At 46.9% G+C, this 26,423-nt stretch overlaps 1 protein-coding gene across 1 annotated transcript; it reads left to right on the top strand.

Annotated features, from left to right (window-relative positions):
• Positions 1-1,773: 1,773 nt before the first annotated feature.
• Positions 1,774-26,374, top strand: METRNL (meteorin like, glial cell differentiation regulator). The gene is made up of 4 exons (XM_017834865.1): positions 1,774-2,045; positions 7,717-8,105; positions 24,641-24,700; positions 25,399-26,374. The coding sequence occupies exons 1-4, from the start codon at positions 1,933-1,935 to the stop codon at positions 25,713-25,715; spliced, it is 879 nt and encodes a 292-aa protein (XP_017690354.1). The 5' UTR covers positions 1,774-1,932; the 3' UTR covers positions 25,716-26,374.
• Positions 26,375-26,423: the final 49 nt, after the last annotated feature.

Here is a 26,423-nt window from a genome sequence, read left to right as displayed (position 1 = left end):
GTTCCCTATCTTAAAAGTTCCTAGTTTTCAGGCAGTTTCAAAAGTTCCAAAGTGTAATGTGAGCAGCTGCCTGGGCACTTGTTTGTTTTATCAAATGCAGGGAGTTCGAATATTGCAGAGGAAATCAGATTCAGTACGTTGGGGGGCATGCACACATAAACACCCCGAGGAATAAAGCAGTACGGTGTTTTCTCTGTATGCTTTTCTTTCCAGTATGAGGCAAGGAAGCAAAACATTTTAACAAAACCTCTGTCTAAAAAAATAATCAAGGCACTGAGCTCTAAAGCCTCTGTCACTGCACATGACCGGGAGAATGAGGCATTTTGCATTATTGCATGTTGTCATCACTCTGCTCAGTGTTGTCCCTCCGTGCTAATTACATGTTTACATGCATTGCATCATTTGGCAGAATTACTGTAATTATGCTAATGCTTCATAATCAGCAGAACGGTACCTGTAATTTACCAAACAAAAAGGACATGAAAAGCTAAACCCACAAATGGAAAGGAATACACTGCATAGGATTTAATCCTCAGTGCAAGAGCATGCAGGAAGCACTCAGGGCTGGGATATCCTGTTTTAGCCATCAGATGCTCTCAGACAGCACCGGGGCACTTAGCAAGGTGTTTTAACAGGTACTAAGGAGGGCAACACACCAAAATGTGTGAACAGGGTGTAAATGTTTAATGCTCATCCATGAACTCTCACCTAGAAAAATCCGTGCAGTGCCCTTAACAAAGCTGCATGACAGACACTTGAAAGAACAACAGGAGACTAAGAAACTCAGTGATCTGGAAATATTTTAACCCCTCTCCTATCTGTGGATGTACAATATCAATCTCGACCCCCTTGTTCCTTCTTTGAAAGAAATATATGGCACCTGGCATATCAGAGCACAGTCTGTGTGCAGCTGGATCCTCTTCCCCCTGCCCCCATCCCCACATCTAGGGTTTGTTTTTCCCCATTTATGTTGTCCCGGGTAGTTTGGGCTTTGGGCTGATTCACCCCCTGTGCTTCCCTCACGTCCTGGAAGGCATTTCTTTGCCTCTGGTTTCTCGCAGAAGGGTCTCTGCCACCAAGGGTTAAGTATCCAAAGTCAACAGAGGAATAAACATGGGCATTAAACAAGACAAGGAGTTATCCCTAGCGGTCATTAAGTGTTGAAGAGTTATACAAATAGGATCGAGTACCAAGTGCTTCCTGGCAAGTGAAGGTTCCAGCAAAATTATCAGCCTCCATCCACCAGGAATTGTGTCCAGGTGGACATCCCACTGCAAGCAGAGTCACCTCCTGCAGTGCTGGAACCCACGGCTGCACCCCAGGGACAGGCAGCAGGTCACTGCGGGCACCCCCGGGTGCCCCCCACGGGATGGATGTGTGTCACTGGGGACACTCACGGATCCACCCCGGGACTGGATGCGGGTCACTGCGGGCACCCACGGCCTCCCCCAGCGCAGAGGACGCGTCTCAGTGACTTTCCCAACCAAACGAAACCCTTTGGTACCACGGGGCATCACCTCTTCCCCGGGCAGCCCGGGAGGGCCCAGGCAGGGCAGGAGCGGAGCGGGGTCTCCCTTTCGGGCACCTACAGGGGGGCGAAGGGGCGAGCCCTGGACGGGCCGTGCCCGGGGGCGGCGGCGCTTCCCGATCCGGCGCCGCGTTTTGCCGGCGCAGCAAGTGCCGGAGGAGGAGGAGGAGCGGCGGGGGGAGCACGGGGGAGGAGGAGCCGGCGCTCGGCCGGGCCGCTCCCGCCCCTCAGCTGGGAGCCCGCAGCCAGCGGGTGCGAGCTGCAGAGCGGAGCAGGCGCCGCGCCGGGATGCGGGAGCCGGGCATGGGGTAGCCGCGCTCCCCAACCATGTAGGCGAGCCCCGGGCGCTGCGCCCATCGCTCCCCGCCGCCTGCACCCCGCGATCGCTCCGGGCCGGGGGGACCATGCGGAGCGCCCCGCTCGCCGCGCTCCTGCCGCTGCTCCTGGGGCTGCGGCTGCTGCTGGGCGGCGGCGCCGCGGCTCAGTACTCCAGCGACCTGTGCAACTGGAAGGGGAGGTGAGGAGGGAGCCCAGCGGGGAGCGGGGGATGCCGCGGCCATCGCCGCCCCCGCCGGGGGAAGAAGTTGGTGCCGAGCACAAAAGGGGGACCCTCCCGCTGCGGAGCGCGCAGGGGCTGCGGTGCCCGCCCGGGGCTCGGGGGAGGGAGCGGCACACGGCGGAGAGAGGGCTGGGGGCGGCTCTGCCTCCTCCCCGGCGGGCAGCCGGACCCTCCCGGGGGAGGGATGGAGGGGCTGGGGCGGCATGGGCTCCCAGCGGCGGGATGGAGGGGCCGGGGCGGACTAGGCTCCCCTCGGCCCGGCGGCGGGATGGAGGGGCTGGGAGGGGGAAGGCGGTGCCAAGTCCGCAGCAAAGAAGTTTCTCTCCCCGCGACCATCTTCCCCGCGGCCCCAGCGCCCGGCGGAGGCGGCAGGCGCGGGGCAGGGCCGGCTCCGGCCGCTCGGGCAGCCCCGGCTCCGCTCTGCCCGCGATGGGTGCACCTGCGGAGCGCTCCCGCCGCAGCCGGGGCGGCCCTCCCCGGAGCTCCTGCTGGCCCCCATCCCATCTACTCCCTTCCCTTCGCGTCCCGCACTTCGCGCCGTAGCCCCCGGGGGTCCCTCCCTGCTCCCGGGCGCTCGTCCCGCGGAGATGATGATGATGAGCCCCGGGAGCGGGGGCTGGCACAGCGGCCGCGCTCCTGATTTATTCTAATTGCACCGGTTGAGAAACCTCTCCAGTTCTCAAGTGTTTATCTCCCAAATTATCTTTGCTTTAATTGCTTGTAATATGTTTAACGTGTGTGGTTGGGTCTGTGACCTTCTCCACTCTTCATAGGTTTAAGAAAGCGACTCTGCTCAACCAGCAAGTGTTGCCGGGTCAGACTTACTTGAAGAATGAAACGGTTCAATTCTAATATGCTGCTTAAATCTGACTTTCTGTAGCATAAAAGTTTGACCGACTTGTATCAGTAGGGTATTTTCGAGTAGGGACAATGTGGAGTGGGGAAACAGCTGGACTGACTTTCAACATCATAATTTCTTATCTGTCACTGTCTTAAACATGCTTATGCTTGATATTTTACTTTTTTCCTGGACTTTTCTTGACAACTGATGCGTAGTTAATTGCAGTGAATCTACTTGAAGGCAAGTGTGTTTGATAGAGACCGAACGTTTTCGTTCTGTGGTAAAATCCTAATTGTATCATTTTGCTTTACCAGCCTCCCCCCACCAAAAAAACCCAACCAACCAAAAAACCCTGTGCCTGCTTTCATCCCTGAGCATCCCAGCTGCAGGTACTTACCTGGATCATACCACAAGTACCGGAGCATATTTTTTAAAAGAATAGCGACAAACCCCTGAAATCCTGTCCTGTTTGGCTCTTACTTTTGTCCTGTTCTCTTAGAGCAAGCAGTGACCACTCCTGTCACCTGAGCAGGGCTGGAATAAGCAATGACTTGAGTATCCACTAAGGAGGTGATGCTTGGGGTGGGGGCAAAGTGAAATCTCATTTTCTGTAGCTGAGTTTGGGTGAACTGGCAATGCAAGCTCGGATTTACTCACCTGTTGCTCTCGTGAGCCAAGGTGGTGACGGCTTCATGATGATGCTGTTGGAAGTGCAGAGAAGGAAGAGAGCACAGTTCAGCCTGGATGGTTTCACTTGTGTGAGAGAGTTCCAGAGTCCAGGTGGATTGGAGTCTTGGGAGGGGATAAAGTAACCCAGGCTGACTTTGGCCCTACTGGTAGCAAACAGGTGTTGTTAGAAATGCTGGCAGTCCTAAGGCCATTAAATAGCATCTGCTTCCTCCTAAAAGAGTAGCAGCTAAGAAGGAAAGAAAGTGATTTGCTGTACCAGTAAATACCATCTAATTAAATATTTGTGTGGATACTAATAGCTATGTGGGTTAGAAAGGATTTTTTTTTTGTATGGAATGTAATATTTTGAAGTTGTGATGCTTTTTACCTTAAGTGTTGGAAAATGCTGTGAATGCCAAAACCTAGGACACGTTGAAGTCCTAGGTTGTCTTGTGCTGGTGGATTTGAGAGTCATGTCATCTCCTACAGTAAACCTGAAGGCCTTTTCTCACCTTTATGTATAAGTCTATATTAGAAGAAACAATCTTAGAAACAGAATATTCTAGATATATATTTTTTTCCTCATTAACTTATGGAAAAGTGATGAGCTTATACCCCTGAGCAGGATGAAGAGCTTCACTAGGATTCCTATAGCTCTCCCTCATGCTTCCAGGGAAATCTGATGCAATGCACAGCTTGACACCTGCAATTTAAGTGCACTCAACAGGCCACAGCAGCATCTTAATAAATAGCTTGGCAGAGAGCTTCCAGGAAAGCTTTGTCCAGGAGAAAGCAGAAACCTCTCTGTGCCGTGTGTCTGGTTATTACTTCTGCTGTAAGTTCAGGGTTTTGTGCTGCAATGACCTCTTGATGCTTTGGGCAAAAGTGGTTCAGTGACAGACTGAGAATAAGCTGGGCTGGTGTGTTTGACTTTAGGCTGTAGAGAGAGAATTCAGCTCTGATGTGGCTGCTTTGTGTCCATTGATCTTGCCCTTGGTACTGGTGGATGCTCTGAGGAATTCTGGGTGCTCTCTAGGTTGTCATCTTTAATTAAAAACTCCAAGTTAGGATCAAAAGTTCCCTTCATTCGCTGCGGTGTGCAGGGAGGACATGGGTACTTTTAGGGCTCTTCAGCACATCTGTGATAGAATAAATAAATAAATAAATAGCTTTTTTAATTTAAATGACACCTGTTGCACATTGTAGCATAACAGCTCTGCAGCAGTAACAGGTCTTTCAGGGCAAACATAAGGGGTGGCTGAAGCCAGAAAGGGAGATGAGTGAGGAGACAGATGCAGTGATTCAGGATGTCCTCATGGATTGGTATGAGGAACTAGTGCTTGTTAAGTAAGTCCCAACAAACAGCAGAGATTTAAAAGGGGTGATGGATGGCTCATCCATCACTGCAACCATGAAACAGCTGCCTTGTCTCCTTGCCATGTACTCTAAAAACCAAAAAACAAAACTCAAATGAGTTTGGGGGTGAAAAAAAAAGGCTCCTGGACCTCCATTACTGTATGGACATGGTGTGTGTGACGCCTGTCTAGTGAGAACTAAACCTGGTGTTAAACCATCCCTGTGTGGTGACCTGTCATTTTGACTCAAAGCAAAGCGACGGGTTTTACTGGATGATGGTGGTTGCTGTTAAGCAATGTGAACATGTATTTTGAAATCTGCTTAAGTTTTGAGTCATCCTTTATTATAAGGCTTAATGTGTACAGGTACTTGTGCTTGATGTATCTGTCTAATGGCATCACTCTTGCCTGTGGGATATAATTGGCTTTCAGAAGATAATTTCAGAGTCCACCCTGTTTTTTGTTTGAACAGCGTGAACGTTTGAACAAAATTAATGCTAAGGCTTTTTTTTTTTTCCTCTGGCAGAAATTCACTGCCTCAGTGTTGTTGGGATCACTTGCAACAGCAGTTTCACTGCATGAGTTCAGAGTTTTGCCCCTGGTATCTTCCTTCTGTTTAAGCACTCAGGCTGGAATGTGCCAGTATAAGTCCTGCAAAACCTCTGCAGCTTCTTTTGGTGTCTTGATGTGTGAGGGTAACTTTCTGCCCCTTTGCTGAGGGGTAAGCTTTACACTGTTTAATTTTACTTATTCACAGCTTGCACATAAACAGACTTCTGTGTTTTCTGTTGAGTGGCATCATGTGTGTGCTGTGCTGAAAACTGATTTTGTGGACCAGATGTGGATTTACAGTCAACTTGAAATATCCCATTGCAAGTTAAGTTTCCTGAATGTGTTAAGTACTACTGAATTTGAGGGCAAGAGACTAAAGGTTAAAAACTCGTCCCTCTTTCCTCCTCATCTGTGTTCTTGATGTGGCTTTCAAGATTATTCAAAAGCACATGTTTGAAGGCTCTATTGTTATTAAATATGACTTTTTTCTTTCTGAGCTTCCTCATGTAACCTCTATCAAGTGGGTCACACCAACACTCACAATAATGAGTCACGTCAACAAGTAAATGCAAACCATATGTTGTTTTTTTTTCCCTTTTACACATTGCTTCTAGTTAGTTTCTAAATGCCGACTTGAATTTAAAACCTGTTCAGCACCTGAATATATCTTTGGGATGAGGAACTGTGTATTTGGACGTTTCTGTTGAGGAACCAGAACTTGATGTCATCACTTGCACTACACTAAAATATGTTTTTTGCCACAGGTTTCCTGTGTAACCTCAGACGAGTCACTTAATCCTTTTTAATCATTTTTTCCCCCCCGTCTTGATTCATCTGCCTACAAGTGGGAATGTTGTGAAGCTTCCCAAAGTCCTGCAAAGCAGACCCATGAGCTGTGATGAAGAGTCTGGTTTTGGGTAGTGCTCTATAGGCACAGAATATGAGATGCTTATGTTTGAGAACTGGGTACACAGCGTAGGAGGAGAAACAAGCTTGGTGGTGAAGTGGTTTGCTCATACTCACTTTATAGGTTTGTGACAGGACAGGGACTGGGACCAAAGGATTTTTGCCTAGTGGCCCAAATACTGCAGCCAGTAAACTTGCTTCCCACAACTTGCTCTTGTGACTGGAGTGCCTGCAGTGCCAGTGCTTTGAGTCACGTCAGGTAAAGAACTGGCGGGGTTGGTCCAGCATCAGTGACGGGCAGCAAGGGTTGTTTAGAGCTGCCCTCAGCTTAGGCTGTGGGCAAGCAAGCCATGGGGATTTATTAGTCATCCTGCTTGCCCACAGTTTGCTCTCCTTTCACCAGCAGCTGGCCCTGAGACCCCTGTGTTGCTCTCCTGTCCCATCTCTGTGGTCTCTGTGAAATGGCTGTTGGGGTGTTAATTTTTGCCCATGGTGCTGGGACTGATGGTGGCCCTGTGTCCCAGTGGTAGTAAATGGCCACATATTCCCTGTTTTGCTGAACACCCATAGCTGTGTGTCTGCTTGTAGCCCATCAGGGCTGGACAGTAAAGTGATAAGATAAACCTCAGATTGGGAAGTAATGGGGGAACAAGTACCTACCAAAGAAAGCAGCACAGTTCAGTGCTTCCCCAGCTATCGCTGGGGACTGCAGTGTCTTTTCTCCTGACCTCCCAGTTTGGAGTTTGGGGCTGCCCAGCTGGGCCACAGGGTATCAGTAACACACAGAGCATTGCTTTGCTGCAGTTCACAGGGTGAGCTTGGCATCCCTCCCAGTTTCAGATCCATTGGGAATATAGACTTGGAAGGGGAACAAAGTACTTGGAAAAAGGTGGAGTCTGATCTGTGAAGCTGGAGAAGGCGCTGGTTTGAGCCACCACCAGGAAGGATTTGGGGTGTATGTGTTTTGTTGGTATGCACCGAGTCATTTAACCCAGCTCAGCTGATGGGCAGTAACTGAGGCTGTAGTAATTTCATTGCTTTTGATCATGTGCTTATATCCTATTTAATTCTGAAGCCTATTACTAGTGGTTGGACTTATTCTTTTGGGAGATGATTTGAAGTTGTCCCATAACAATAAAACTGAAGTGTTGCAAGAGACCTGCGTTGCTGAGCTGGATGAGCCAACACTCGGTGCTGTCCTGGGCTTCCTGCGTTTGTTGATGTGGGTCTTTGAAGGTTTGAGGTTATGACAATCACGTTGCTGGCTCTGTCATTTCTCTAACTTTCTCTTTCTTTCTTCCCCCAGTGGCTTAACTCACGAGTCTCACAGGAAGGATGTTGAACAGGTCTACCTCCGCTGTTCCGAAGGGTCCATAGAGTGGATGTATCCCACGGGAGCACTCATAGTCAACCTGCGACCCAATATTTCACCTGCCTCTTACAAACATTTGACTGTTTGCATAAAGCCCTTCAAGGACTCTGCAGGAGCAAATATTTATTTGGAAAAAACTGGAGAACTGAAACTCTTGGTCCGAGACGGAGACCGCAGTCCCAGCAGAGTGTATTGCTTTGGCTACGACCAGGGGGGCCTGTTTGTGGAGGCCACTCCCCAGCAGGACATTAGCAGGAAGATCACAGGCTTCCAGTACGAATTGATGAGCAAGGGGATAGCAGCTGATTTGCACACAGCTTCTGGTGAGTTCCGGGGCATTGGTCATAGTTCCACACGCTGCCTTGGATGCAGAACAGATGGCAGAGTGAGCGAGTGGGAGAGTGGTCGGGGCTGAGCTTCCTGTGCTTTTAAGGACATGTTTTATAAACAGGCTGTTGAGGAAGACTTGATTTTTTTGTTTGTTTGTTTTTGTTTTGTTGTTTTTTTGGGGGGGCTGGTAGCATAGGCTGAATTGCAATAATTTGCTGAGGGCTACAATGTGAAGGATTTTCCCCTTGCAGGCATGGGGTGAGTCACAGGAGCTGGCTTTGCCCTACACTGAACTCCAGCGTGAACTGGGCTTCCCAGCCTTGCTGTAACACTTTTCTAACTACTTTTTAACTCAGTTTTTAAGACCCCGCTGCATGTTTTGAATAATAAACATTTAAACAAGGAGGAACTCCTTTTCTGGGAGGTTTTTTTTTCCCCTTTGCAACTAGTGCTACTTGCTGACCTAATTATTGCTTTTTCTTTTTTTTTTTTTAAACAAGGAAAATGGTGTGTTCCTTCCTCAGCTCTGTTTATTGCACTCTCCTGAGCATTACTGTGCCATGGCACTTCAACACCATGACAATACTTTTACAGGGCCAATGTCTTCTCTCTACCATTATGAAAAGCAAGTTTTGTAGGGAGGAGTTTTATTTATGGCTTATAGGTAGGAGGAGTGGACCAACTGAAAGAGCTTACTAGCCTGTAAAGTCTGATACTAAATAGCATTTGGGAGCAATGGCTCTAAGTGTGACCTAATTGTGCTGATCAATTGGGGCATTTGTGGAGGATGACAGGGAGAAGGGGGAATTCCCTTTAGATAGCTGGTATCTGGTTCGTGCATCTCACCCATTCAGAATTGCCTCTAGCTTTTATCCCCGAAACCAAGGAGGGGAGATTCCCAGAATAGCCTGAGGAATAGCACATTTAGGGTAGTTTGTCTCAAATGACTACACAGGTTTCAAGGTTTAGGTATTTTAAGTGGGGAACCAGATTTGTGGCAACCAGATGATTTCTCCTTTGAAACGGGGGCTGCCCTGTCTCAAAAGAGTGGAGGGGGAGAAGAGTCCTCACAGCACACTTGGGATGACTCAGCCCAGGGCCAAACCCTCGGTGAGCCAGGCTGAGCAGCCCCAGTTTGTAGGCTGGGCAGGTTCTGTGGTGCTGATGCTTTGCCCCAGATGCTGCTTGATAAGCGGTGGGGTGGTTAATTAAAGTGCAGCTCTATCTCCCAGGCTCTGCATCCCTCATCCTTCTCTGGGATAAGTGATTGCAGAACTGGTCCCATCCTCTCCCCTCCCCTGGCTCCCTTCCACAGCAGGACTCTGGCTTCGGGTGTTTGTGTATTTGTGCAGACCCGCCGCCCTGCCAGTGTTTGGATGTTGTCACGACAGCATGGATGGGGCTTTATTTTTGCGCTGGACTGAGATGAGCAGTTCTAGGCTCAGCCGGACTGAGGGCAGGGCCGATGCAGTAACCCCAGCAACTGATAGGTGGCGGCTTTGCCATTAAAACAGAAAAAGATAAACACAAATATTCCAAATTTTAAGTAATGTCTTCACTTTTGCCGTGTTCACAAGTAGTAGCTTGTTATCGAGGGTTCTGCTCTGCTTCTACATCACACGAAGTGGGGTATCTCTGCAGAGCTACTTTCCCAGTAAGATCATTTATGCAAAGATGAATATGCTCTGCAGAATGTCAGCTATGTAGTAAAATTCCATTGCAGGAGACATTAAAAACGTTCTTTAATCAGTTATTTGGAGAATGTTCTCAGATTCAGTGCTTCTTTCTTTGACAGGCTGTGAGGATGGGGACATGGGCAGGCTAGTGAGAAGTGACTCAAATTTACCAAGAAAAGTCATACTTCTTTTTTTCTGCAAAAAATTGAAATTGCTTTTGCATATAGTAAATGATATGAGAGAAACACTGCTTGTCACTGCTGGGTTTAGTCTGCACACAGGGTTTCTCCTGACTTTTGCTAACATCAAGAGGATTTGCTGCTGACATCCTTTACCAGCACACGCCAGCACACACTGCTGTGTATTCAGAACTGAGTGCTCTTCTTTCCACATAAAATCTTGGAGGTTTTTAAAGCTAATGGGAGTGTCTTTCAGAGACTTTCAGAAGTCTGACTGAGGACTGAATCCAATTACAGCCCTCCTCTTTGATAGGCACATTAAATCACTTTTTTGGTGACTGCTGTATTTTCGGCTGTAACAGACACTGGTTGAATTTCAGTGCTGTCTTATGAAACAATGTGGTAGGGAATCTGCTCCATGCTCTGACTGTCTTGTTTGGCCAGAAGAAGCTTTTTAATAGTTCATCAGCAGAGCCTTCAGGGCAAACTGGGGATCTCTATTGTATTTTAAATTATTTCTCTTGCCTTTTTTTGGATCCCCAAACTCTGAGGAGGGGCTGTGGGGGGTTGAAAACACGATGCAAATGCCATACATGACTCTTTCCACTACTCATTTAGATGAGCACTTTTATTCTCCTATAAATATCTATATGTCTGGGGAAACTGCCAAATTGCTGCCTTGTGAGGCTTCCACAGAGCAATATATTTGAGGCTCTTTGCAGTTCGTGGACCTGCTTTCTTCTGGAGCTGCTTCTAGTTTTTCTGTGAAACCTCGGAAGAAATGCCCTTTACAGAGCTGTTCATTTGGAGGGGAAGTTTACAATCAATTCACTGAAATCACCGGAGATTTATCAGAGAGGAGGCTCAAGGCAGAGGCAAGTGCTGACCTTAAAGGAGTTGAAAACTGGGTTTAAGGTCCTGTATTTCTCTCTAACATTACCTCTGTCCCTTGGTCACAAACATAGCTTAAGGTGTTTTCTTGGCTGCTGCACGCTGGAAAAATGAGGCTGCTCCTGTCTCAGTTGCAGTTTGACAGAGTTCAGCAGAGCTGGCAGTAGGTGTGAAGAGATGAGGAGGATGTGAGATGCTGTTGTAGGTGGGGGCTGAGATGTGCTGGGCAGAGGAAGCTGCAGTGCTTCATCTGGTGGCAAAGGACTGAAAATCACAAATACTGCATTATTTTCTTGTGACTGCAGAGTGGGGAGATGACTATCATAAAAGACCCAGGTGTGGGGCTCAGTAATCCAGCCCTTTCCTTGTGCAATAACTACTTGCTAACAACTTCTCCCCACTTTCCCTAAATGCTGTGTTTGTTTCCTGGTGATAATTGTTGTACTCTGCCCTTGAGTTTACTCTCTCTTCCTAACCTGGCATCCCAGCTCTGATTAAAGGGTGTAAGTCATCTGTTTAATACTTTAATGACCTGTTGTGTCCTCGGAGTCCTGACATTGCAGGGTGCATCAACAAATCAACAATGCTTGGCAGGGTGCCTGTGGTTTAATTAGAAAACCTCAAGTTTTATTAGTTTACAGCCATTCTTTCCCACTTAATCAGAGTCTAGCAAATAATTCAGCAGGTTCTGAATTGGCCTTTCCCTTTTCTTGGGAAGGTTGAATGACACAGGGCAGTCTTACAGTTTTCCAGATCTTGGTGGTTTAACCCTTTTCATGGCTCTGATTCTGCCTTACCACATTTTCTTAAGATTCCCTGGCTGTAGGAAGTATTTGTAATATCCTGAGAGGTTTTAATTCAGATTGCTGACATTTGGTGTGGGAAGCTTTTTACTGTGATAGTAGCAATCAGAAAAGCACATTTCTGGAGGGTTGTTTCTTAAGCTGGAAAGAGGATCAAAGGCAAGCAGGGCTTGTCACCATCTGTGGGAGTAGTCCCTAAGAAGGGTCACCTTGACAATTCAGGCATCTTGACGGGCGTGTTCTCCTCTTGATACCCAAAGTGATGGGTGACTGAAGGTGCTTTTGTTTTCACCTGAGGTTTTGGGTTGCACCCCTGTATCACTGCCATCCACACTGATGGTCCATTAAGCAGCCAGGCTCTGAAGGTGTTTGCCCAACTGAAGAACTGAGGCACTGTGACATTTTGGCCTGAGGCCACTTGAGAATCAGCAGAACCTGTTTAAGTTGTTGAATTCTGTTGATTCTGATCTTTTCTGCTTGAGCTGGAAGAAAATACTCGGAGTCTCTGCTATACTGGCAAGTAGACGGAGGTTTTGGCAAAAGTGTTGTTTGGCCATTATAGTTCCTAGAAGTTTCCTGAAGGTGATGACCCACACGAGCTTCTCAGCTGTAGTGGAGCATATGCCAGGTCCAGGTCTGCCTTGCAGCACAGCAGGCTGCTTGGATTAAACTCCCGTGGGAAGTGTGAAGGTCCCTTGAGAATCATTTGCTTTTTCAGTCCTTTAGCTTCTGCTCAGCTACTGTGAAACAAGAATCTGTAGGTTTGACCAAAGGTTTTGGAGGGGAAGGTGAATCCTCTTCCCCTGTCCCACCAAAGGACCTTTATTTTGTTACCTAAAGTCTGTGTTTCAAGAGTGTTGCATCAAGCTCTGGATCCAGCTTTGTGTAAGCTGTGTAGTTTGCTTTCCCCCTTGCACTCATGGGGCTGTCTGTAATTTAGTTGTTAGAGCTCAGGAGGTAAATTCAAAGCCCTTTCATTACCCACCCGCTTTTGTGTAGCAAAGAAGTCAAACTTTAACAAAAATGTCCCTTTATCTTGATGGCATCTACTGCCTTAGTGCAGCTTTAGTAGCTCTTTTATATATTTTCTTTATTAATGCTGGGTACCTGTCTGAGAATATTAATAGGTAGGAGGTACAGCACTCGGGTGGGTATCTGAAAAACAACGCAAAACTGGATAAATCCAGTTAAGTAATTAACAGTATTCAGCTATTTCCTGTATGCTGTTAATTCACTGGCCTGAGAAAACAGACTGGAAATTCAGAAAGCTCATAAGTATTTGGGCTATGCCAGTGTTTCTGCTAACAAATGGGTTTTTGAAGCACCCCTCTTAACTTTTGATCTTTATTGCAGTGTGGGTTTGGCAGAGGTGGAGCACCAATCTGTTGTATCTCTGCAGGGACCCTCCCAGAGAGAGCTCTTTTGTCATCCCAGCTCGTAGGATCCTAATCTCCCGCTTTCCTCCGGTTGCTCCCAAATATCCACTTTATTTATTTTTTATTTTCTTTCTTGGAGGCTGAATGTGCTGCTGAGCATTGTAACCTGAATCAGCAGCTCATAGAATCACAGAATGGTTTGGATTGTAAGAGACCTTTAAAGACCATCCAGTCCAAACCCCTGCAATTTATCAGGGACATCTTTCACTAGACCAGGTTGCTCAGAGTCCCAGCCAAGCTGGCTTTGAATCTGTCCAGGGTTAGGGCGTCCACCACCGCTCTGGGCAGCCTGTGCCAGTGTTATACCCTCACACTGGTGTGTTTTTCACTTCTTGTCAGAGTGGAAACCTCCTGGTTCCTGGAGGGAACCGCAAGGAGGAAGGCGCGGTCGGTGCCCGCTGTGCTTGTTGCTGCCGTGGGCAGGAGAGGTGATGGAAAGGGGCACTTGGAACACTTAAACTGAAAGTGCCCGTGACCTTTATGCTTAGCACAGGTTCTGCTTGAGTCACTGTGACCATCTGAGATGTTGGCACCGCAGTATGTGGCAGGGTGGGAGCACCCCTGGGTGCTGTGGGGTTGGCAGGGGGGTTTATTCTAACACACCCCATCTTGCTCGCTTTGTATGTTTTTTTTCCCTTGTTTTCCACAGAGGATAAAACTCTCATACCTCTCAGGGTTAAGCAGTGTTAGGAGGGCTGGAACTAGATGGTTTAAAGTGCCTTCCAACCCAAACCATCCTGTGAGTCTATGATTTGCACAGAACAGGTTGATACCACACTCCTCCCATTGTGGTTTGCTGGTGAAATGCACAACGAGCAGCAGAGCAAAGCTGAGGGATCTGTCTATAAGCCTGAGCACACCTTGCTGGGTGGCAGCTCAGGGAGGCTCACTGGTGCACCTAAAGGTGGGTGATCTAGTTGCCTTTTCTCTCTCTCTAAAAGATCAGCAGCAAGTTTTAAGAGAAAAACATTGGAAAACAGCCTTTAATGCAGTTGTTCAAAATACACTTTTAATTATCTGCCTTATAAGGGACCCTTCTGACACTCCTAGTTCAAGATACTTTATTTCCAAACTGTTTTTTTCAGGGGGCTCTGCCACAGTAACTTTCTCTTTGCCATAGTAAAAGATGATACAAAACTTGGTGCAAAGTAACTACAAAAGTATAAACAGCATTCCCTAATCCTATATGTATCTGAAAAAGCACAGTTAAAGCTAGTTTTTCAGGGCATATCACTGAACTGGATGTCATGGGTCAGCATCTAACTGCATCAGGCCGGCTGCTGTGTTACACTGCCTGGAGTGGGATTAATTTTGAGAAGCTGGAAACCTGCTCCAATTATTCATGTGCCTGAAGTGGTCAGGTTTGCAGTGAATGATTGACTGGGTGGGAGAGTTTGAGAGCAAAGTTTTAGAGTTTCTTCCTGTGTGAAGTGGTTTCAAAGTGCAGTTCTGATGCTCGGGGAATGCACACCCCCTTACCTTGTCCTAAATCGAGCAAGGGTGGTGTTTTAGGGACCTGAGACTCACTAAGGTGAAAATATTAGACTGGGAAGTCTTCACCTTAAAAAAACCAACAAAATTGAAGGGTTGCCCTAATTTAATCTCTCCTTCCCCCAAGACACTGGCTTTGCCAGCATCTCCTCTGCCCCTGCTCGTCCTTTGATGTCGCCAGCACAGGAGCTGGTTTTGCAGTGGGCAGAGGAGGTGACAATGGGGCTGCAGTGATAAATACACAGCTGCAGGGGAGAGGGGGAAGAAAATAGCTTATTTTTGCTAGACTGGCCACGAATGCCGTTAGCTTATTTCTCAACTCAGTGGGCAGTCAAAAGCAATAAGCAGTCAGGTGTATTGTCCGGGCAGCTGGGGCTCCCTCGGCTCTGACCTTTCTGTACCGCCGAAGATGGTCCCACAAACAGAGCTGCAGTCCTGCAGAGTTGCTTGGCAGTCTTTAATAATGCTCTGTGCTTGCTCTGCAAAACTGTTTAGTTTGCTAATTCCTGAGGCTGTAGCTAAAGAAGGGATGGATGGGAGGGCGGGGGAAGTGCATTCCTCTTCCCACTTATTGAAACATGGGCCAAAGCTTTCCTGTCTTGGGGTCTTGATTTGCAGGACTGAAAACCTCTTTCACCTTAACCTGTGCTAGAAGCCAGAAAATATTCACTGTAATACTGCACAGATACTTGGAAGACACTCTGGACCTAAAGCTGTGGTGGAGGTTTAATGCTTGGTGTTAAGAAGCTGCTGCTGTGTGACACACAGCCTCGGCCAGTTCAGCTGTGCTGCTGGTTCAGATCTGTGGGAGGATTTTTTGGTGTGGGTTGGATGGGCACCCTCTGACTCCTGTATGGGATTTGAGTCCTGCAACGGGCATAAACTCTGATTTTCTGTATTGAAGCCCTGGGAGTCTTGTGGTGATCCTTAGTGCTGGGATGTGCACATGGAGCCTGGCCTGGCTTTCCATGGCATCAACATCCACCCAGACCATCCTGTTTGTACAGGATACACCTCTGCCCCAGCAGAACTGTCAGTGGCCTTACACCAGCTTCATCTATCTGCAAGTGGATGTGTGAAACTTAGGAGAAAAAACAAGTTCTTATGTAGAACAGGTGAATGCTCTTAATATGACCAAGAACTGTGTGCTGTTAAGTATGAAAAGGTGATATATTGTAAAGCTTTTTCTGTTACAAATGGGAGACCTGAAGTAACTTTTTTATAGGTTAACTGAACAACCTTACAACATCTAGGCTCTGGCTGTGTGAGGTGTAGCCCTTCCACAGCCCTTCTCAAAAATAGCCTGATCAAATAAACATGGTTCTATAATGAAACCTGGCCTTGTTCCTTCAGAGCTCTCCCACATACCAAAAAGAATTTGATTTCTAGAAACAGGAAGGAGAAAGACCTGTGTGGATCTGAATGCATATACACTGTTTTTTCCTTCTTTTTATTTCTTTCTCTTTTTTTTTTTTTTTTTTAAAGACACTTAATCTTTGATCTGTCATTACTCCACTCTCAGGGTTTAACTTTAACCAGCCACTTGTTACTTAATTCTATTCCCCTGCTCCATAGAAGTCATTAGTGGACCGAACCGAAGGGGAGGGAGGGAGGGAAGGCTTTGTGTTCCTGGCAGGATTCCAGCCTGGCAGTAGGTGCTGGCTCCAGCCTCTCCTAAACCCCTGGCAGGGGCAGAGGGAAGTGCTTGGCTGCACCGTTTCCCCAGGGCATGAGAGTAAAAAACACCTCACATTTTCATTTTCTGCCTCACAAGCACTTCATGACATCTCAGCTGAGTGCTGTGTTAGCTGTCGGAGACAAAGCCAAACAGGACATCAAAAATTTTCCTTATAACTTTATGTTTTCTGACTCGTGTGCGATTTTACGAGGCTTTGGAATGACATTTTCTTTAGAAGAAAGAAGAAATATTTTTGGAGTGTATTTTAGGAGGGGATGAGCCAAGCCATAAATCTCTGTGGGTTCTGAGTCAGTAGAACATTTGCTTTGGTGCTGTGCTGTGGAGAGGTGGATGGGCAGCTCAGGGGTGCGATGCTGATACTGCCTGTGCTGGCAGGTTCTCCTGGGGTGACAGGGAGCGAGATCCTGCCCCAGCCCCTCTTCTGCTGGTCAGAGAGGATTAGAGGAGCCCCTCAACCATCTGGAGGCACCTCTGACTTCCAGCAATTTGTCTGTCCTCATGTTTCCCATTCCTAATCCCCCTTGGGCAGCACTGGTAGGTTTGAGGAAGGAGAGAGGTATTTTCTGTGAGATAAACAAATAGAGCTACTTTTTTATGGCTTTATAGTGGTGTTTGGTGCATGACCAGCAGGAGACATTCCCAGCAGTTACCTTGCTGCCAGCTTTTCCCTTTAACTGCAGTTAGGGAGGGAGAGAGGGAAAGCAAAGGAGTGGCAGATGTGCCCACGTGCTGCTGGCACAGGAACAGGGGCTGGTGCAGTTGCAGAGACACTTCTCCTTTGCTGGGCTCTGCTGCTGCAGTGCAGAGAGAGGAATTTAACTGGGCATCTGATCTGCTGAGTGAGGCTTTTTGGACACAACACATTGCAGATTTGACTGTAACAGAGGGTTTTTACAGAGCTGTGATGCAATGGGTAAGAGTAGGAGCTGGGCTGGGAGCTGGCACTGATCCAGTCACTGCTGCTCACCCCAGCTCTGGGGTTTGCCATGGAGAAGGAGGAGATGGGACAGAAAGGAGTGTCTTGAAGCCCTGTCACATCTTTTCTCCTGGGTTGATGCTACTTATGCATGGACCTGGAGGTAGAGTTGAATAATGGCTAATGCTGCTTGAATAAAAACTGCTATGTGGAGTTTTCATTCCTTTCCCCCCTCCCCCGTTTTGTTTTAAATTTTAAACAAATGGCTGTTCGTGTTTCTAGCTGACCTTTCAGCTCATTTGTTAGAATGGGTGCTGCATCTTGGAACAGCAAAAAGGCATCAGCTCTGCAATCCCAAAGGATCCTTATGTGCTCTGTAGCTGCTGAGCCAAGTTTCAATTCGAAAGCCATTGCAAATGGAGCTTGCCTAGTACCAAATCTCTTCCTCACATTGTTTACACAAATAGTCCATCTTTGGTACTTAAGGACTTAAATACCCTCTTGGAAGACATTTCTGTGAAAAGATAAATTTCTGGTTTATGGTCTCTTGTCTTAACATTTCTCAGAACACAAAGGTCATCACATGCCTAATGGTGAGGTTCACAGTATGCTTTTTTTGTTCTTTCTTTGCAGGAAGGAAGTGGTATTAACTAAATTGTCTTGGCACAGTCTATGCCACAGCCTACGAAAGTCTGCATTTCATTAAATTTAGTTGCAGGTTTAAATTGTTCTTGGCCAGTGTCTCTATTTTCAAGTTACTTCTGGAAACTTATACATAAATGCAAGTTGAACTGAGTGTTAGAAACGAGCTAAGGCAAGGAATGGGAGTTGACACTTCCTTTTGTGAAGAGGTAAAACCACCAATATCCCTTCTGCACGTGGAGGGGCGAGGGGAGGATGTCCATTGTAGCACCATGATCTTGGTCCAGCTGCTCAGTCCATCTGTACCAAATCTAGGCTGTGTTGTGGCTGTAGAAGGGAATCTTTGAGTTCTGTGTCTGTGCTCATGGTCCTTGTTCGGAGCTGCCTCTTCTGCTCAGCACAGGGGCTCGAATTAACTTTCTAGCAAATATGGGGAAGGACACTTCTGCTTTTAGAGGACCGCTAAACTCTCTCAGTATGTAATTTATAACATTAACCTTCTATTCTTTGAAGAAGCACAATCTCTCATTGCAGCCTTCCAGCACTTAAAGAGGGCTTATAAAAACAAGGGGAGCGAGTTTTTATGTGAGCAGACAGGACAAGGGGATATGGTTTTATGCTAAAAGAGGGAAGATTTAGATTAGATGTTAGGAAGAAATGTTTTACTTGGAGGGTGGTAAGGCCCTGACACAGGTTGCCCGGAGAAGCTGTGGCTGCCCCATCCCTGGAAGTGTCCAAGGCCAGGTTGGATGGGGCTTGGAGCAACCTGGAAAATGTCCCTGTTCCTGGCAGGGGATGGAACCAAATAATCTTTAAGGTCCCTTCCAGCCCAAGCTGTTCATGATTCTGTGGAATTCTGACACTTATTGATCCAGAGGACTGGGAGCAGCACAAGCCCAACTCTCCTGTTTGCTCCCTCACTGGACGTTTTCCTACTGACACGCTGGAAAAAGTGCAGTGCTTGCAGAAAGCCCTGTAATCCTACCCCATCCGAAGACAGGAAAACCTTGTAAAACCAAAGAGTGATGAGAGAGCTCCTCTGTGTGTTGTGACGGCGTGTCAGTAACTTCCAGCCCAGCTGTGGAGATGCTCAGTGTCATCTGGGCCCACTTTCCCTCTCTGGGACTGCAGGTATTGTGTGAGATGCAGGTGTGCTGGGTGCAGCTCTGCTGGCCTCAGCTCCCAGCCAGCACTTCATCTTCAGTATGAGAGGCACTGACAGTGCAGATGCACTGATGTAGTTTGGGTGGTGTTTCGGTGCGGGGGTTGTGAGGGTTTTGAGGTTGAGTGTTGTTTTGGCTTGCTCAGGAAGAGCTTTCTGAGGGGGTGAGGAAAGTCGAGGTGTATCTAGAAAGGAGAAGACTAGTCACAGCCTGGTAAGCCAGAGTGGTTGTCAGATTCTTGCCCACCTCCACTGCAAAGCAGCAGGTCTTTTTGTTTGGGATATAAGCTGCGAGAGGTTTGTTTCTTGGAAGAAATGTTGCTTCTTCAGAGAGGAAGCCCAGGCATACCTAGGAAGAAATAATTACAAGGATTTATTCCACTTTATAATTAGTTAAAGTAGGATCAGGGCAAGATTTACTTTTTTTTCTTGCTCATATGATGTTTGCCCTTAAACTCTTGTCTCCCAGATAAATCACTGGTCCAGTAATCAGTTGAGACATAGTCATTTCTGCTTAGGACTCAGAGAAATGATGGAGAAACCAACCATCACTGGAGAAACCACACGTCTATTTTTATAATCTGCTCTCAGAAGTCTGTACTGTGTGTTTCCAGGAAGGAGACTCATCCTATGATGCCCTTTCCAGTAGGGTGCTGCCAGCAAGAGGTGCCAATTAGAGAGCTGCCAGCAAGAATTTGAAAGATGTGGGTGGGTTTCTTTGTTCCGTATGAACTAATGCTGATGTCAGTCTGAACTTCCATCCAAGAGATGTGGCTGGGACCCCACACCAGTACTGGAGGTGCTGCAGTACAGGCTGGCTTGGCTTAAATCAACCCGGGCTGCAACAAGACCCATCTGAATGTCTTGAAGAGAAAAGGCTACTTGTTTTAACCAAAAGATTTAAGCCTAGAACTAACAGAAAACAAGCTTCAACCCTGCCTGGGCCTCCTCTGTGGCTTTTGGTACTTAAAAGGTCTGATTGCTCTTCAAAGGGTTATTCAGAAGTACCAGCGTGTGGGTGATGTGTGCCACCGGCAACTGGAAGCTCAGATAAAGAGCTCAGTGTTTCCCTCCCCCACCATCCACACCTCCACCGCACCGCAGGCACCCTCTCCTTCACCAAACCGAAGGGTATTCCTCGGTGCAGCGGTTTTCTGCAATTGCTTTGTGTTAAACATTTTCACTTCTGCTTAAAGGGTGTCTTCTCTTCCTGTGCTCGCTGCCGGCGCGGGGGGTGGATGTTCAGCACAGCCCAACCGGGGACAGCGGGTGGAGAAGGGCTTTTGGGCTCACTAAGAGGAGTTTTGGGACAGTGTGCAGGGACCTGCAGCCTGGCTCATCTGGTGTTCTTGAGAGATATGAGGTTGTGGAACGCATTGAGAAAATTAGGACAGGCAGAGGAGGCTTCTTGCTTATGGGTTGGAAGCTGGTTTAGGGGTAAGGTGAGGTCAGTCAGACCCATGGGTGGCTGTTGAAACACAAATGTTTCAAAAGAGGATCAGGCCCCTTCATGTGGTTTCTGTGACGCCTGCAGCCAGAGCCAGCACGTCTCGGTTGGATGTGTCCTGCAGGGAGCTGTCATCCTAAACCACAGCGATGGCCCTTCCATAACCCCACCTCCTCCTCTCCAAGGAAAGGAGGGTTGCGTGCGGATGTCACAAACCAAAGGAGGAAGGACTGGAGCTGTGTGTGTGAGCTGAGACAGGACAGCAACACCACCCACCGTGCTCGAGGCAGAGATCTGTGCTAAACTGCAGCACTAAAGGTGCGCTTAAATCCATCCCCAGTATTGGAGAAAACCCTTTCTGGACACCCCAACTCTGATGCTGGCTGAGCTGGGCACCACCTGGGGCTCATGGCACCTCCTCAGGGCAGGTCCCTCTCTCTTCCTGAGTGTTTCTGCCTCCCTGAGGAGAGGTCCAAGAGAGGACCAGCAAAGTGTTTGACAAAGCTGTTGGCCAACAAGTGCGGTCTATTGTTAGCACCACCACGTAGTCCTCAGTAACATCAGGTTCAGAGGGCAAATCGCTCAAAGCAGCTGGGACATGACTGCTGGCTTGTGAGGAATGATGTAATTACATCTCCCTCTGCGGGGAGGTGAATAGAGAGGCCTTTGGAGGCACTGGACTGGGGGGGTGGAGGGAGAGGGCTGCCTCAGGTTACTTCAGGTCAGGATACTGTCAAAATCCATCAAAGGCATTCCCAGGAGAGTCGGCAGCCGACGTGCACAATGCAGGCTTTATGCCACCGGTGGTGGAGTTGAGTTATAGGCATCTGGGCTTTAGAGGGCTTCAATAAAATGTTGCTTTTCTCTCTCTCTCTTTTTCCCCCCCTCCTTCCCCTGCTGCTGTATGAATTAAGGCTCTTTGGCTTATCGAGTTAAAAGGAATTAGAGCAGCTGACGTTGATATTGTTGTTGTTGCAAGTTCATAGACTTGCTTTTGGACGCGAGAACCTGGGCAGCCCTCGAGATGTCCTCGGGGAGTCGGGATTGGGCAAACACAAACACAGCCGCCTTGTTTAGTAACCGGGCCCGTTTCCCCAGAAAATGAGCATCTTCACCTGCTGTGCACGACTGAAGGGCTTTTCCTGGTTTTCTTTTTTTAGTTATAAGGAAGCTTCCCATTCTAGCCTGAGGTGTGTGTGTTGTTTTGACCCACGGATGGAGGGAAGCACCTGCTGCCCGATCCAGAGGGAATGAGCTGAAACTGCTGCTCAAGTCCCAAACTTGTGCCATAAACACACAGACTCCTTCCTGGCTGGGATTCAAAAGAAAGTGTAGGCATTGCCACCTCCTAAGGATTTTGTTTCTTTTATGAGCCTGGATAGGAATGAAGCTTTGATTGTAGCCAGTGGATGTTATTTGCTTTTTAATGGTCCATTTACCTCGGCAGTAATCCTTCAGGACTCGCTTCAGGACTCGCTTTCCATCTGTGCTTGCATACCTTGTTTTTGCCACTTGCGAGATCTATTTGATACTCTGTGAATGCAGATGTGGGAGTTGTTCCACAGAAGAGGATTTCTGGTCTTCATCTGTCTGGTGTTGCAGTGATGGGTGGTGGAAAATGGTTGTTAAAGCAGCTCACATGCCACCACACTGCTGTGAGTCAGCTGGATCTGAAGCAGGTTTTAAGCAATGTTCTAGTGTGAGCAATGCCGAGCACTTTTAATTTCCTCTTGCATTTAAAAGGCTGCAGGATTTTGCCTAGGGTCCACAATTACAAGGATTTGATTCTGTGTATACATGGAGATTTGTTCATTTGATTTATTACAGTGTCAGTCTATTTAAATGGAAGGAACCACTTTTAAAGTATTCTGTTTTTCATCTTTTATGCTGTTGCTTGTGTTGCTCTCCTTTGGAGAACAGAAGTGCCTTAGTCATCTTGGTGTTTTCAATTTTCCAACGGGGTTGGATGAACTACAGAGATGTCTGGTCTAAACCAAGACTGTTTTCACTCAGACTTAAAAAGGCTGAGATGCCTTTTTATTATTAGGTCTTCACAGAGCAAAATATCTGAAATCCAACTGGATTTTGAAGATGTCTGTCAGCTGTGCTTTGTTTTGGAGCTTCTATCCATGTGGAAATGCTGTAAGATTCACACAGGTTTGCAGATTCCCTCCATTTGATTAATCTCAGTCAGGTCTTGATTTGGACAGAGGGAGGCTGGGGAAGAGGGACATTTCCCCTGGATGGATTTGGTCGGTGCCATGAATGAAACAACTCCATAGTAGGATGTTTCGTGATTAATACACTAAAACTTGCCCAGAGAACTGGTGGAATCACCATTCCTGGAAGTGTTCAAATTACGTGTGGATGTGGCGCTTGTGGACATGGTTTAGTGGTGAGCACAGTGGTGCTGGGTTAGTGGTTGGACTCGATGAGTTTAGAGGTCTTTTCCGACCTAAATGATTCTGTTATTCTAGTAAAATTTTCTCTGTCGGACATTCGGTCTCACCACTGATCAAAATCTCTTTGAGTCTAAAAGTTAAAATATATTTAGCCTGAATTTATTCTGGTGCTCCATTTAGGTCCAGGCTTCACCTGGTTCTGCATTTCTCATTATACTGAATGTTTCCAAAAAAGAGAGCTGAAATGGTTTGTGGGGAAAGAAGGACAGGAAAGGCTGACCTTGTTTCTAAGGGCCCTGAAGGCATTCAGACAAAACAGAAATGCCAATTGATCCAGATACTATTTTGCCTGTTCCTTGTCATTTTTTTGGAGCTTTTTAACCTCCTTGAATTATTCCTTCAAATACCCCTGCCCAGAAATGTGCATTTTACATTCCCTTTAATCCTATTAAACAGCGTGTTACACTGTGTATTAATCATCTGACTGGAGCAAATCTGGTGGATTTGGTTCAATAATCCTTCTTTCTGGATCACTGCTTTCCTGGGACCTTGGAAAAAATAAGAGATTTGCCATGTCTTATGTTAGAGTGGCTTGTGCTGACAGAGGAGCATCAGAGGCACCAGCTGCACGTTGTGTAGACAAGTTTAAATCTACTTCTTAGGGCAGTGGATAAACTTCTCTGGGAAGCAGGTGGGGATGAGAGGACGGGCGTGACAATTTTGGGAATCTGGTAACTAAGTGTTTTCAGATGTTGAGGTTCAAAACCTGATTTTTTTTTTAGGGGTGGGGAGAAGTGGGGTAGCTTCAGTTTGGGGTTTGATGGTGGAATGTGTGATGGAATCAGCTGCAGCTCCAGGGCTTCGCCTCATCTCCAGTGGAAGCCCTGCTTTGCTGTAGTTCTGTGCCTGTGCTGATCCAGGGTCTCCATTTTTCTGACTGATGTGTTGAGATGACACCAAGTGACAGACAAGGGCTCTGATCCTTGTGCCACCGTGGACAGGCTCACTGAGCATCCCCAGGCAGGGCAGACCTTGATAGTAAGCAAATTCCTGAACTCAACAGGGTATTATAGAAACATCTGTATTGCAACTACAGCACCTTCTCCTCAGAAATATCTGGCTGAGTACAAAGAGGAGCCACATTCTTGCATTGATTAGATTAGTGCAGATATCCAAATGTTTCCAGCAGTACAGGAAATGGTCTTTGTGCTGCTTGAGCTCGAACAGATATCGAACAGATATTGGGCTCGAGTTTCCGCTTTGCCTCAACGCCCTCCAACACATGCATTGGGGTTTTTTCCTCCCCTCTTTGCCTCCCCCACTCTGTAACCTCCTGGATCTTTGATGTGGTGATGACTAAATGGCTGTGAAATAGCCCAACAACACTGGATAGAAACAATAAGAGAGAAGCTTTGCCATCAGAATATAAAACTCACACAATCTTACATTAAGCTTTTGAGAATGCTGAATTTACAGCAGAGCACCCTGCAAATGCACCCAGTATCAAAATATATTTTGCATAAGCACAGCGAGTGTGTGGGGTGTTTGCTACACAATATATCCCAGCAGGATTGGTAAAGAGAACCATGTTCCTGCCTAGGTACAGAAACCTCATGGGGACTTTAGAGTCAGCCCCCACTTCTTGTAGTGGTATCGATGTCTTACAGGCCTTTAAACTGCTTGTCTCTGTGGGGTGGGTGTGTGGGTTGCCACATTTTTGGTTAATTGGGCTTATTTATTTACTATTGTCTAGTCCTTTGCTAATTCTGACCCTTCCTCTCCAGCTCCCTGCCGACCATGCAGCGACACAGAGGTTCTCTTGGCTGTCTGCACTAGTGATTTTGGTGAGTTGTTGCTTCCCCCTGATGCCAATGTGACGTCCATAAACACCAGTGGACACCTCCTTACCCTTGGCAACCTGCACTGGCAGTAAATGTGGTCTAAGGGAGTGCATGGAAGAGGGAGGAGGACGTGGTTTGAAGGACCTCAAAACCATCTACCATCTGCCCAGCTGGCACTTCCCCAGGGTGGACAGAGGGACCCAGCAACCACAATAAAAGTAGAAGTTCAAGGACTTGGGTGCATCTAGGAGAGGCCTTTACTTACTGCCCTACAGTGTTGGTTGACTGCTGACAAAAGACCAAAAGTTTCAATAATTGTCTGTGCTTCCCTTTTTAAAGGGGAAAATAATATTAGCTGGTATCTGTGATGGTTGGAGAACAGAAAGTAAGTTGTGAGGGAGCATTCAGCTTATATCTTATTGTTGGAACTCTTCATCATGATTAATGCTGTTTTTCTAATGTGTTTATTTCTGTGTTTATATTTAATATATATGGGTGCCCTTTGCTGGACAGGTTACAAATATAAACTATAACAAATGCAAATATATACTGGAGGTTACTGGATAATCTTGACTCTAAAAATAACAAAGGACCAAAACTGGGGCTTCCGTGGTGAAGTCAGTCCCCCTGGTTGCACAGGGCTGAGTTTGGATGCGGGTTTTCCAGAGTAATTAATCCTTAAATATTTTCTCTGTTTCCAGTGATCAGAGGCTCCATTCAAAACGTAACGAACGAGGCAGAAGAGCAGGAATCCATCATTCATGTTGGTGTCAACAAACTGTACAGGCAGAAGAGCAAAGTCTTTCAGCTGACAGGGGAGAGTGGGAACTGGAGAGGACAAATAAAGACCTTGCTGGAGTGTGGGGTGAAGCCAGGAGACGGAGATTTCCTTTTCACGGGACGTATGCACTTTGGGGAGGCCAGGTTAGGCTGTGCCCCTCGTTTCAAAGACTTCCAAAGGATGTACAAAGAGGCAAAAGACAAAGGGCTAAACCCATGTGAAATCGGCCCAGATTGAACCCCCCTGTTTGGCTGAAGGTCGCTTTTAGCGCTTGGCCAGGAATATTTCCTGGTCACAGTGAGAACTCTGAAGAAAACTGGGAACTGAGAGGCTGGACAGATCTGGAGGGCAGGAGAGACCCCACAGGACACCCACAACCTGCTCATAGACTAATGGAAGCAACAGAGGTACGAGCTCAGAAGGCTGCCAAGCAAGCAAGGCTGGATTTTTAACCAATCTTGTCCGTATGAATTAAGTTATTATATTTTTTTAGTGACTTCCTTAGGAAAACAAAGAAAAAAACTCCCACGTCTTAATAAAAAAAAACCCAAATGAAAGCCAAGATGCCTTTGTATCTTTTTAATACTAATTTTTAAAAATGTCTTAAGCTGATGTAGCATTTGGTATGGCGTATTCTGTATAAATGGCCGAGAATGTGATAGAGCACGGTAAAACATCTTAACATGGATGCTTTGTAAAAAGCTTGGTGTACAATTCAAAGTTGTTTCTTATGACAGAAATTTATGGAGCCAAACTCTTATGTGTGTGTGTGTGTGTTCTTTTTTTTTTTTTTTTTTAATTTGAAAGAATGTACAATCGCCGCCTGCAATTTTTTTTTTTTTGTCCAGGCTGGCAAATTCTTTCCATTCCAGAGAAATAAAGGTCCCTGGATTTGACACATGCTGTTGAAAATCTTTATTTTTTTCCTCCTCTGTAAGGCTGATC

The sequence above is a fragment of the Lepidothrix coronata genome, unplaced genomic scaffold (genome assembly GCF_001604755.1).
Source record: "Lepidothrix coronata isolate B3197 unplaced genomic scaffold, Lepidothrix_coronata-1.0 Scaffold242, whole genome shotgun sequence".
NCBI classification, from domain to species: Eukaryota; Metazoa; Chordata; class Aves; order Passeriformes; family Pipridae; genus Lepidothrix; species Lepidothrix coronata.
The sequence above is the reverse complement of the archived record's forward strand: the minus strand, read 5'-3'. Positions and strand labels throughout refer to the sequence as shown.